This window comes from Cygnus olor, chromosome 24 (genome assembly GCF_009769625.2).
Source record: "Cygnus olor isolate bCygOlo1 chromosome 24, bCygOlo1.pri.v2, whole genome shotgun sequence".
NCBI classification, from domain to species: domain Eukaryota; kingdom Metazoa; phylum Chordata; class Aves; order Anseriformes; family Anatidae; genus Cygnus; species Cygnus olor.
The window spans coordinates 2,204,535-2,216,523 of NC_049192.1; the positions used below are offsets into that span (position 1 = coordinate 2,204,535).

Here is an 11,989-nt window from a genome sequence, read left to right on the forward strand (position 1 = left end):
CCTTTAACCTTCCCCGCTATCAACAGCCTGGCGGAGCCTTTGCCGCCACCTCCTGCGCGGTGTGCAGGGATTAAAACAGAGCAGCCCCGAGCGGCTGGAGCCCGGGCACGGACCGGTTCCAGCTTTGGGGACATTTGGTGGCTGCATTTTTGCTCTAAACTCCCCCGGAGCCGTGCCTTGCCGTGCCGGGCCGGGAGGCGGTTTCCACCCGGACGCCTTTGTGCCGCGGGACGGCGCCATGGCGGCTGCCGCGGCCTGAGGGGAGCCGGGCGCCCGCCATGTTCTGCCGGGCGTTCCGGGTGCGCTCCAACACCGCCATCAAGGGCTCCGACCGGTGAGTGCCGGGCCGCGGCCGCGCTCCGCTGAGGGGAACGGCTCCACCCGCCTCGGCGGAACCGGGCTCGGCCCCGGGGCGGCGGCGCGGGCAGCGCTGAGGCGAGCGGGGCGTCCCCGGGCGCAGCGGGGAAGGAGCCGGGGCCTGAGGCACGGCTGCTGTCGCCTCGGGGCTGTGGGCGCCGTGAGCTCCCCCCCAGAACGCAGACTGCTTTCCGCATGAAGGCACAGCCGTAATTGGGCTCGCCTAGCTGATCTGTCTTTATTTTGACTTGTGTCGCGGTGCTGGGCTGACTTGTTGGTATCTGAGATTCACCCCACGCTTCTGTGCAACACCCCACAAACCCCATTTTGTGCCTCTTAAATATCTCTTGGAACTGCCCAAAGAGCGTGTGGGGAGAGGGACTCGTCTACAGCCCCTGCAGTACTGTGCTGGAGGGTGGTGGTGGCAGGCCCCATAGCGCAGATGGGTGCTCGGGCATTCGGAGCCATCCCAAAATCACACAGCAGCTGTAAGTAGACGTTAAGGAAGAGTAGGAACAGGGAAAACGTATTTGGCCTTTTCACCCTGTGTTCTCCCAGCATGCAGCTATTTCATGTGTAAACCCAGACACAAATGCCCCAGATTGTCTTCAGGGAAAACGTGGGAATCCTGTGAATAGCCACCAAAGTAGCAACTGTTTGTGTTGGAGTTATTTTAAGAGAGGGTCTAGACAGGTTTGTAACACATTTGTGATTTTATCATTACAGGAGAAAGCTACGAGCTGATGTTGCAGCAGCTTTTCCAAATCTTAGTGCCGAACAATTAACTGAGTTTATTCCAAACAAGGAGGAGCTTAATGTCATCAAAATATACACTCACAAAGGGGAGGCTGTCACGGTTTATATGAACAACAGGAACCCAATACTGTTTGAAGTTGAGAAAGCTCTGTATCCAACAGGTATGGGTAGTGGTCTGGAATAATCCTCCCTCTTCACTTACTGGACACCAACCTTTCCCCAAAAGATTTGCTTGTGTCTAAGTACTTACCTGTCTCCCATCACTATAGTATCTGCATGCTTCCTAATCTTTAATGTGCTTATTCTACCACATTCTGTGTGAAATCCAGCAGCATTTCTGGATTCTTTCTGCAAAAGGAAAATTGAGGTGCTGAGAGGATAGAAACTAGAAAACAAATGTTTTAAGTCATAGGATAGCATTGTAGCACCTTTTCGTCTTTTGTCCGCTGCAAGTTGTTATTCCAACAAGCAAGATGATGTCCACTTTCAGACAGCCATGGAATTAGGCAACAAACTGCTCTGATATTCTCTGGTTTTATTTTTCCCATACACAGTAATTCTTCCCTGTCCGAGTAGCAGTTTAGCTCAAAGTGGCCTCCTTGATTTAAGGAAAATAATTCAAACATTCATCTATATCCTTAAAATAATTCACATAACCTTAAATTAAGTAGCAGTTCCTTTTTCTCCATCGCATCTATTAATTATATTAGGATCGTTCTGACTTTAGATGTCTTGATTATCTGAATAACAGGCGAGTGGTTAATTGTGGTTAGTACAGTACAGCTTAATCTTAAAGATGGCAAGAAGCAACAACTAGAGAAGTTTTTTACTGATGCATCTTTACATTCTGTTTTGGGACAGTGTATGCTTTGTGGGTCTACCCAGATCTTCTCCCTGCTTTTTCGACATGGCCTCCCGTGCTACAGAAGCTAGCAGGAGGAGCAGGTAAGAGGACTAGAACTTTGTCACATCGTATTGCAAAAAGGAATTGCCTTTGGGGCTTTTTGGTGTTATCTTTCCCAGTGACAAAAATGTACCTGGAACTATGAAAAACGAAAAAGTATAAAGAATATTTACTCAGAAAGTACTTCATCTTGGTCTCCCAAAAAGGAAAATAAATTAGCAGTAGATAAGTTTGTGAATGAGAAAGTAGGTTAAGCTGTTTAAATGCTGTAATCTGTTCCATATGAGAGTCTGAGGTTTGGAAATTCCTTCTCAGGGTGTAAAGTTGATCAGTGACTTTGAACTGGGACACTGAACTGCCTGGGTAACTGGTCTGGTTTTTATAACACTCCTTGGGCAGCTGACTTCATCTGCTGCCATCCTGCTTCCTGTCGATTCAGAGGTGAGCTCGTGTGGATAAGTTAGTTGACAGTGATTCGGCCTGTAGGTTCCAATATCAAGTAAATTGTGGATTGTGAAGGTGAGGTTGGATTTGAATTCCTGGATTATTGGCTCTATCAGCAACTTATGGATCAAGACTGGCAAGAAAGGACTCATATTTTCTGGAACCTGCTTTGGATGCAGTTCAGAATCATGAGAGTCAGGCCTTTAGAACATGAAATAGCAGGAAAAATAGCAGGAAAAGATTGAATTCCAGCCATTGCAGCCTTAATCTGTAAGTGGAAGTGTACAGTGTAGAAAGAGAAGTCTTTTCCATTACGCAGTATCTAGAGTAAAAGTACTCAAATCCCTCTGTTCAGTTTGCTCTTGGGGAAATAAAGTGCATGAATGTGTAGCTGTGTTAGACATCTAAGCAAGCCTTGTTGCTGACTTGTGACCTAGTTTCTGGAGAAAAAAAAAAGTTAATGGGGGAAGAACATTGATGAAAGAGGGATGCAGACGATTCATTTCCCATGGCAACCAGGCTACCTCTGGGTACGATCCAAAGATAAGATAACTGGCCACTGAGACAATGGCCAGTGAAAGCAGGGGACAGAGACAGAGCCATGCCGCGTAAATAGGAGGAGGGGTACGAGACTATCCAGCACTGCAGATGTGGAGAGAGGGAGAGAGCAGACTTTAGGGAACAGTCAAGAAGCAAGGCAGTGCTGTTCATGATACCTGTTCCTGAATTCAAAGATCTCACTGCCTGCCCTGGTTATTTACATGGTACATACATGCTACTTACCTTGTCATGTTAAGGTTCTTATAACGATTTCTGTCCTCAGAGATGTGGAGCCTTGGTTGCAATTGCAGAGTTCATTCTAGATTTGCTGGAGGTAGTTGTGACAGTGAATGGGAGGAAAAATATTGGTGGCCTCTTCAGCATACATATTAAAACTAAGATGCTGAGAAAAAAGTGAGATGGCTTCAAACCAAACCATGGAACACAGGTCAGTCCATGAGACTGCGAGGTCTAGATTATTCTAGCTACAAGGAAGGAGAGCGGATGATCTTAACGTAATTCGGTGGTAACATGGTGCTGCTATACATGTTGCATGGAAAACTTGAACTCACATGCCAGTCTGTTCATCCCAGGCACGGAAAGTGGAAAGAAGCACACAGCAAAGCCCACTTGTTTCTGTCCAGATCAGCAAGGAGATGGTTCAGGCTGCTTCCTCATGCTGAGGAGAGTTCACAGCTGAGTGCTAAGCTATTACCAGATCAGGAGGGTCGGGTAAATTGGGAAATTGTAGGCAATTCTCTGTTCTAAGAGGGAGTTGGTGGGATAACCTGCCCTTGGGACAGGGAAGAATAAAGAGGTGGTTCCACACACGTCTTTATTCCTGTCTCTTTCCATATCATTAATAAAGAGCAATGCTGTCTGGCCTGGGAGCTCATACCTTTCTGTTAAAAGCAGTGCCCCTTTGGGGCCTGACAGGCAAGGGGCTGAGCATTTTTAGCTCTTCTTCTTTTTTGGGATGTGCACGCCATCATAAATAGGATCCTTTAATCCACAGGGTAGTAGCAGGAAATACTACCTTACTAGGAAAAAACAGAGAATCATGTTTTATCTGGCATGGGCCCAGCTGTTAACAGGCTTGTGTTTTTGCTGAGTAATGGGGAGGGGGTGGGCGGGGAGTGGAGGAGGTCGTGGCTGAATCTTTCATTGAGAAATGGATGCTTTTTTTCAGATCTGATGCTGCCAGGAGTAATAGTGCCACCTTCTGGCTTTCCGCAAGTAGAGCGGGGCATGCTCTGTGCTGTCACCCTCTTGGGAAACAGGTACAGAGGACTCCTTACTCATACCTTGGCTTAGAAACTAACACTGAAAGGAAAGCTGTTTTTTTACATGGAGACTCTGGGGCTTTTGAGGAAATAAAAGCAGAATTATTCTCATGCATTTGATGCACGGTGGACCTAAGGCATGTAAAATTGGGCAGAAGAAAATACCCTGTTAAGTTTCTGGGTTGGGATATGTTTGAGCTTGGGTGAAAAGCTATGTAAAGTGGTTCATTTGGACCTCTTGGGGCCTAACTGGTGGATCTGTTTTGAAACGGTAATTTTTAAGAAAATACTATATTCTACACAGTTGTCTTTTTGTCTGTCTGGAGACTCAGAGAGAGGGAACAGTGCTAATTCTATCATTTCTTTTTCCCATTAGCCTCTGTTAGTAGTACTTGTGCTTGTTGAACTTTCTAAAGGGAAGGATGTGTCACTGCCCAACTTTCACTTCAGTATCACAACTGCACATATCCTTGCGATTCTTTGGAAGACCTTACGTACCAGAAAGATTGGACAAAACCCAAAAATGCCTAGATGCTTTAAAAAAAAAAAACAGGCTGTAAAGCGCAAGGACATTGTAAAAGAAACCCAGTATATCACAATGGCACGGTTCTTTGTTGTTCAGGTAGCACAGTGTATTTGTGCTGCCCTGCTGTAATGTTCCTGTCTTTTCCCAGAGCTCCAGTAGCTGTCACAGTTGCCACTATGTCCACTGCGGAGATGCTGGCTGCTGGAATGAAAGGGAAAGGCTTCGCTGTGTTGCATACTTACATGGATCATCTCTGGTGAGTATATGGCCAGGCATTTTGTAAAATGTTTAACAATTCTTAAATGCTTACTGAAAATCAAAATCAGTGTCCCAGTACTCTGAATCTGTCAGGTCAACGTACGTACTGAGTTATTTGGGTACAGTTTAGATAAGACCCCTGTTAAGGCTTTAGCTGTGCTGCATGTTTTGGATGACCACGCTTTTCTGACAGAGGCAGTTGTCTGTCATGAGGTCTATCTACGTGCAGATTGGAAATGTATATATTGTAAGTTATTCACTTGATTCTGTTACTTCAAGTGAGTGCAATTATTATTAGAAATGAAACTAGATCATCCCCATTACTCTAATTTTAGAATATCTTCCTGTTCTATAAAACTTTGAATCATTTTTGCATTAAAAAGGTCAACTATGCCAATCTCAACCGAATAAATGAGTTGCTCTGCATTTGGATTCAACTAATTGCTTACTTTTAAATAAAGATTCATGGGGGAACAGAGAGCTTTTGGAGGAAGGTGAATTAAAAATAAATCTTATAATTTGAGATCCATGCAACTCACCATGTTTTTTAATCAGGGGAACTTCTTAAAATATTATTATTGCCCTTTGGGTTTCAAAGCATTAAACAGAAAGCCATGTTATGCTTTTTCTTCCTTTTATAGGGAATATGGTGACAAATCTTATCCTCCTACCTTAGCTCCCTTGGTAACAGATCCTGCTGAAAAGGAGAGTGCTAATGGTGAGGAAGAGATGGAGGAAAAAGAGCCTGTTGGCAGCTTCCCCACTGAACCACTACAGCATGGGGACATCGGTGATTTGAGCCTGAAGGAGCAAGACAGTTGTGCCATACTGATGGGAAAGGAGGAACACAATGAGAATAAAGCTGCAGAAACAGCTGAAGATGACAATACAGAGGTTCAGCAGGAAGCAGAGGACAGCAGGACACCCCAAGGTACTTTTGTGTACAAGTGGAACCGAACTATGCACCTTTTGTTTGCTGAAGCTGGTACCCATGATCTAGGCTACTCTGCATTCTAGAGAGCTCTCTGTGAGAACAGGGGTAGAGACGGTTCTGTGTGACCTGAAAAAGAGTCTGAAAGAACTGAATAGTATGTTCAGAAAGAGAGACTGCTCACTGCACACTTGTTCTTTTCTTCCTTGCAGAGCAAATGGATGCATTGTTTAGCCAGTGCTTTTTTCATGCTTTAAAATGCAAAGTAAAGAAGTCAGATCTCCCTCTGCTCACCAGCACGTTTCTACGCAGCCATATGTTCCCATGCTGGTACGTGGTAAGAAGAGTGTCTTTGGATTTGCAAGAAGGTGTGGGTTATTTAGGATGAAATTTTTGACTCAAAAGTAAAATTCAGTCCTTACCTAAGGTTATCCAAGGTTATGCTTGCTTCTTACATCAAATACTTTGATGTAATGATTGTCCAGACCAGGACGTGCACTTGTGATAGCTAACATGAGTTGACTGACAGTTGTTCTAAGATTTCTTAGTCGCTTAAATGGCTGTTTGCTTCCCTCCGGGAACATCAGTACTAGTTTAACTCATTGTGTTCTATCTGTTAGCTTGTTTGAAGTAATTCTTTCTGTGTGATTAATATTTTTGCTGTTAAGAGACTTTTAGCATAAATAGCAAGATTGATGAAGAAATCATGACATATATCTAAAGAACTTTAAAAAAAATCAATTTATAGCCCCGCTGGACAACAATTGGATATAAAGAAATCAAGCTATAAGAAGGTGAGATTTTTCTGTATTTTTTCTTGTTAATTGAAGTAATAAGTGGAAGGAAAGAAAAATATTGAGTTTAAAATTGTTGAAGCGTTAATAAAACAGACAGACAAAAAGCCTAGTAACTGTTCTTAAAAGCCAAGTTTTTTCCTCACATCTCTGCTCCCGCAGGATCAAGCGAGGAAAGTCATTGCCCAGAAAACATGAGCATTGATCTGCTTTAAATGTATCTAATGCTCTCTGGTACTTTATGCTATGATAGCTATTAAAGGGTTCTACTCTTGTTTCACAGTGCAATTCCTTGCAAGAAGAGATTGTTCCTTTTCAAAAGTTATCAGTGAACAAAGATGAAGAGAAAGGAGATGATACTATGCCTCTTGTTTAGATGACAAAAACAGAATGTATTGCCAAAGATGTCACAGTAATCCATGTGACACGTACTGTTATTTGGCTAAGAAGGTCACAGTGCAAACAGGTGGCAGACCTACAAAAGGAACAGTTGCTTACTCTGTTTTAGAACACGATAGAGGCACTCACTGCTCCTTAGCAATTGCTGTGTTTATAGAAGAAAAGGGATGCAATGTTTCTTTGTTGTTGTTGTTGTTTTTTTTTTTTTTAACCTTCCAAGAAGGTTTTCTGATTTAGAAAGTAATTCTGGGGCAGTCAGAAACACAAACAGGAATTTAAAATGCTTAACTCCACATTTCTGATTGTTTCTTCCTTCAGTTTTCTAAATTCCTACAATGTATGCAGCACCAGAAGATCTTACAAGTGAAGGAGCTGAGCAAAGGTGTGGAAAGCATTGTGGAGGTGGACTGGAAGCATCCAGAGTATGTAGAACATTGTAGTCTTTAAGAGGCGGTAGGCTTTGAAAGGAGGGAGTGGAATCAGCTCTTGCCAGCTGTTACCTATACCCTGCTTGCATTCCTGTGACAGCCTTCATTTCCTAATCTTAGTATACTATGGAGAGGTTTTATATCCTGCTTCCACACACCAGTCCTTACATTTTCTATGCTTGTAAAGTTCTGCAAAGTTACATTCTTCCCTTTTTACTCAGTGGCTTTGAGTCTAATGACAGTATCATGACTTCAGCCTTCCCTTTCTTACTTGTTCATTCATCCAGAGAACTTTAAATCAGAAGGGATTACTAGATAACCCAAGAGTTGTATATCGCTCTTCACCCTTGTACTTAAATATTCCAGAGCAACATGTTTGAAAATGTTAAAGAGGCTTCAATTCATTGCAATTTGTTGCACCATTATAATGACAAATTTCTGGCTTCTAGTCTGGGTGCTGTTAAAGATGTTATCGTTCCAAGCCTCTTAGCAGTCACTAAACAGCACATTCATTTGACAGTGAGTCTTGATAGTTTGTGGGGGTTTCTTTGTTGTTGTGGGAAGGGAACAAAGTTTTATATCGATGAGGCAGTTTATTTAGCATTAACTTTAATGGTATAATTGTTTTATACCTTTCCCAATTAAGCAGGTCTCCCCTCTATCCCGTCAGTGTGCTGGGACAACTTTTTGTTCAGCTTCGAAGTGAATTTACCTATCTAAAAAATAACTCCAATGAAAAGATTAAACTACTGTTGAATAAATGGCCCTGAAATTACAGCCTTAAAGTGTCATACAGGATAAAATCAACCACTTTGCAAAATTGGCAGGCAAAGTTATAATCTTAAAAGAAAAAAAAAAAGCTTTGTTTTCCATTACACATTGATTTGCACAAATACTCTTATCCTTTTGGTTGCTTATTACCCAGTTCCTCTGTCAGTGTTCCCATTATCTAAGGCTTAATAGTTACCTCATATCAAGAGCATCCTACTCATTCCTTTTGCGTATCAGTGCATTAGCATGCTCTCAGAATTTCCCAGTGGGCCGTAGGTCTTCTGTTATATAACATCTCCTTGGCAACTAATGGGGTGGAGAATATTTTGGAAGATACAAACATATATTCTCTTCTGCATTTGGAAGGAGGCAGAATTACTGTGCCTTTTTGCATTAAGTTTTCTCTCATACTTGGGCTTAGGAGACAGGCATAGTTAAACTCAGTTTGTCAAGTTCTCTTACCTGCAAGCACGGAATCTGAAGTTCTGGACAATGAACTTAGAGTCTAGCTCCTGAACCTATACGTTTCTTACTCCTCTCTTCCAGAGTCTTTTATCAATAACCTCTAAAGAATCATTTGCTAGAGTATATTGCACCAATAACCACTAAAGAATCATGTGCTAAATTTTAATTTCTTGGGGAAACAGAAATTAAAAATTTAAGTCCCTTGCACTCCTACCAAATTTTTTATTTTATTTTATTTTTTATTTTTTTAACTTTCCAGCATTAAAGCATTTACAGTACCTGAAGGATTTTCTTCAGCCTCTGCTGCCCAAGACTGCAAGAGCGAAGACAAAGAACAAGTGTACCATGCTCCTGAAATCATACCACTTTATGGGGTCTCAACAAAAATGGTCCCACTCTTTCAGGAATCTGGACACAAGTAAGCACTCAAAAAGTACAACAGAATCATTGTTAGGTGAAGACAGAGGCTAAAAACCTGTGCTGCCAACATTTTGTTAGCTATCATGGGGAGTGGGCTGTGATGCTGTCAGGAAAGGTGATGGGAATCAAAATATAATCTTTCTTCCTTTTGTGAAGCAATGAAAAGAGATTGTGACAAGTGCGTTCAGCAAATGCATCACTTCTCTTACAGCTAAGGAGGTGATAATTTAAGTGTGGAAATTGCTACATTTTACTTACTTGGATTGTCCTAATTTGCCATTGGATAAGGCGTGTTCTGTCCACCCACAGTATAGTTTACTGAAAAGAGGACACCCAGATGATATAAAGAAATCATTTGCCTCCTTGTACCCTAATCTTGCCTGTTTTGATGCGCTTTAGATATTTTTAGGGGCACCACTAGGGTCATCTTCCTAAACGAGGCTCCCAGCACCAAGGGTTTTAGAGCCTCCATAATTACTGCTGTGAGCCTTTTATCTGGCATACAGGAGCTGAGGTGTAAGAAGAAAATCACTGCCTAGCAGAAAACAGTTCAGTATTGAGATTTTGCTACCAAATGTAGTCAGGGTAATTGCTGTTTTCTGTCAACGCAGTAGTTCTACTCAACACATAACTACTTGAAGTAATAGTTTCCTTTCTATTTAGAAAAGGCAGCATCCTCTCAAGCAGTGAGGTGAGAAACATTATCATTAACTATGTGAAGACTAACGAGTTGGTTGATGAAGCAAACAAAAAGTAAGTATACGTGAAAGTTGTCCTACCATGCTTCCACAGGAGACGCTGAAGGTAGAACAAAAAGAGAGCGTGTTTGCACCTAATGCCTGTTTTTTCTTTTGTAGCTTTGTAAAGGTGAATGCCATCCTGTGTGACTGCCTGTTAGATAAATCAGAACAAGATGAAATCTCAAACCTTAAATGGGATGACCTCCTGAGCAGGTGACTGATTTCCCGATGCACTGTTTCAGTATTACACAGATTTATTGAGTGCAACTCATAGCCAGACATTATTGGAGCTACGTAAAGTTGTAACTGCCTCCTGGTAGTACAGAAAAACATCCAGAGACCTTCACTTGAAGAGTGTCTCATTCTCCACCATTTAACAACCACCTGGCATATACTAATGTTGTTTTTTTGTTTTTATTTACATGCTAACCATTTATCAGGGAAAGTCTTCTAAACAAACACTGCTTGGTTCTGCATGTAATCTGTATATACATGTCTAGGAAGCCATTGCTTGCATCAGATAACTGAACATCCCCTTTTTAGGCAATGGCAGTCATCTTGCTCTTTTATGTTCAAGGCCTTTCTTGGCTGTGCAGTTGTAGACTGGGCGAGGTAACTGAGATTCACAGAAAGTTGTCAAGGATCATGGTTTTCCTTTCAGTATAGTTTGACCGGAAGCAGCAGCACAACTTTTGCATTTATAACGTAAGCCCACCGTTTAGATCCAGGAGGCTCAGCTATCTGACAAAAGACCATTGTTTCCATGCACTGAAAAACTTCGCCCGAATGTCCCCAATGTCTTACTTGCCTTGATCTTCTTTATCACTATCACGCAATCCCTCTGAGCATCTCCAGCAGCTTCCTTTATTTCTGAAGCCATGTTTGCTGATGGAACACTAGCAGAGCTTATGGTGAATTTTAACTTTATTTTAAGGTGCTTCACCGGTCTGTGAGCGATACAGCTGAACACTAGTTTAAAGATAAAAATTAAAGGCTTTACTCTGCAACAGTTCATGACAGTTTACCAGTAATGAGCTAAGCTAGAATCTTTGTGAATCAGTAATCTAGCTTTCTTTTTAATTAGTCCCTTTCTTTATATAATGTCTAGGATGCAAGTCTTGCATGAGATCATCATGCAGTATCCTCTTAAGATACAAATTCTTCTCACACAGAATTTTGGCTTTCATGTAGTCTCAAAAACCTGTGAGAGGCTGCAGTGGAAAAAGCAGTTATTCTTGGTGTACTGTATAGACTAATTGGATGTTTAAACTTTGTTCAGGTGCCTTGAACGCCTGCAGCCCTTACACCAGGTGACATTTTTTGGACAAGAACCTATTGTGAGGAAAGGAAAGATTGAGCCCATTGACATAACCATAGCACAGAGATCATCAAACAAGAAGGTAAAAAGAAAAATAAGGAGATGGGTTTTCAGCAGAAGCCTGAATTCTGAGAGCAGCTTTGGCAGCTCATTTTTCTGGGATGAGTGGGACATGATTTGCTAATACCCACAGCACTGATATTTGCAATAATTACTCAAATCTGCAGGTGACAATTATCAAGAACCTTGAGCTGTATGGTCTGGACCCACAGTCAGTAGCCAACATTCTGCAACAAAAAGTACAGGCCAGTGCCACTATCACCCCCGTGCCTGGAACAAAAGACAGAGTTCAGGTCCAGATCCAAGGCAACCAAATCCATCATCTGGCCAAGATGCTGCTAGGTAAGTCTGTCTTGGAACTGGACTGGTTATAGCAAGATACAGATTTTAATTCATGAGCTCTGAGTATTTACCTGAAGTGAACTCTTCCTTATGTTGCAGAAGAATACCAGCTACCTCGGAAGTATATCCAAGGCCTTGAGAAGGCTCCAAAGCTTGGCCGGAAAAAGTAGGAGAAAAAATCTACTGTAAGAATTATTCAGCTGTCATTATTTATAGAAGACTTCTGCCAACAGATCAAGGGTATGTACAGGCC

General features: G+C 42.1%; 1 protein-coding gene across 2 annotated transcripts; it reads left to right on the plus strand.

The window, feature by feature from the left end:
• Positions 1-201: 201 nt before the first annotated feature.
• EIF2D (eukaryotic translation initiation factor 2D) lies at positions 202-11,988 on the plus strand. Of its 2 annotated transcripts, XM_040536287.1 has the most exons (15): positions 202-334; positions 1,084-1,274; positions 1,975-2,058; positions 4,191-4,281; positions 4,959-5,066; positions 5,710-5,999; positions 6,212-6,329; positions 6,748-6,793; positions 7,511-7,614; positions 9,116-9,274; positions 9,940-10,029; positions 10,134-10,229; positions 11,296-11,416; positions 11,562-11,736; positions 11,836-11,988. In XM_040536287.1, the coding sequence occupies exons 1-15, from the start codon at positions 279-281 to the stop codon at positions 11,904-11,906; spliced, it is 1,800 nt and encodes a 599-aa protein (XP_040392221.1). In that variant the 5' UTR covers positions 202-278; the 3' UTR covers positions 11,907-11,988. The 2 variants fall into 2 exon arrangements, with proteins under 2 accessions (XP_040392221.1, XP_040392222.1); XM_040536288.1 differs by lacking the exons at positions 202-334; positions 1,084-1,274 and adding an exon at positions 2,333-2,458.
• Position 11,989: the final 1 nt, after the last annotated feature.

Coding starts and splice junctions, on each gene's coding strand:
- EIF2D (XM_040536287.1), top strand. CDS start 279: ATGTTCTGCCGGGCGTTCCGGGTGCGCTCCAACACCGCCATCAAGGGC. Junction 335..1,083: donor GCCATCAAGGGCTCCGACCG/GTGAGTGCCGGG, acceptor TTATCATTACAG/GAGAAAGCTACGAGCTGATG. Junction 11,737..11,835: donor TCTGGCCAAGATGCTGCTAG/GTAAGTCTGTCT, acceptor CTTATGTTGCAG/AAGAATACCAGCTACCTCGG.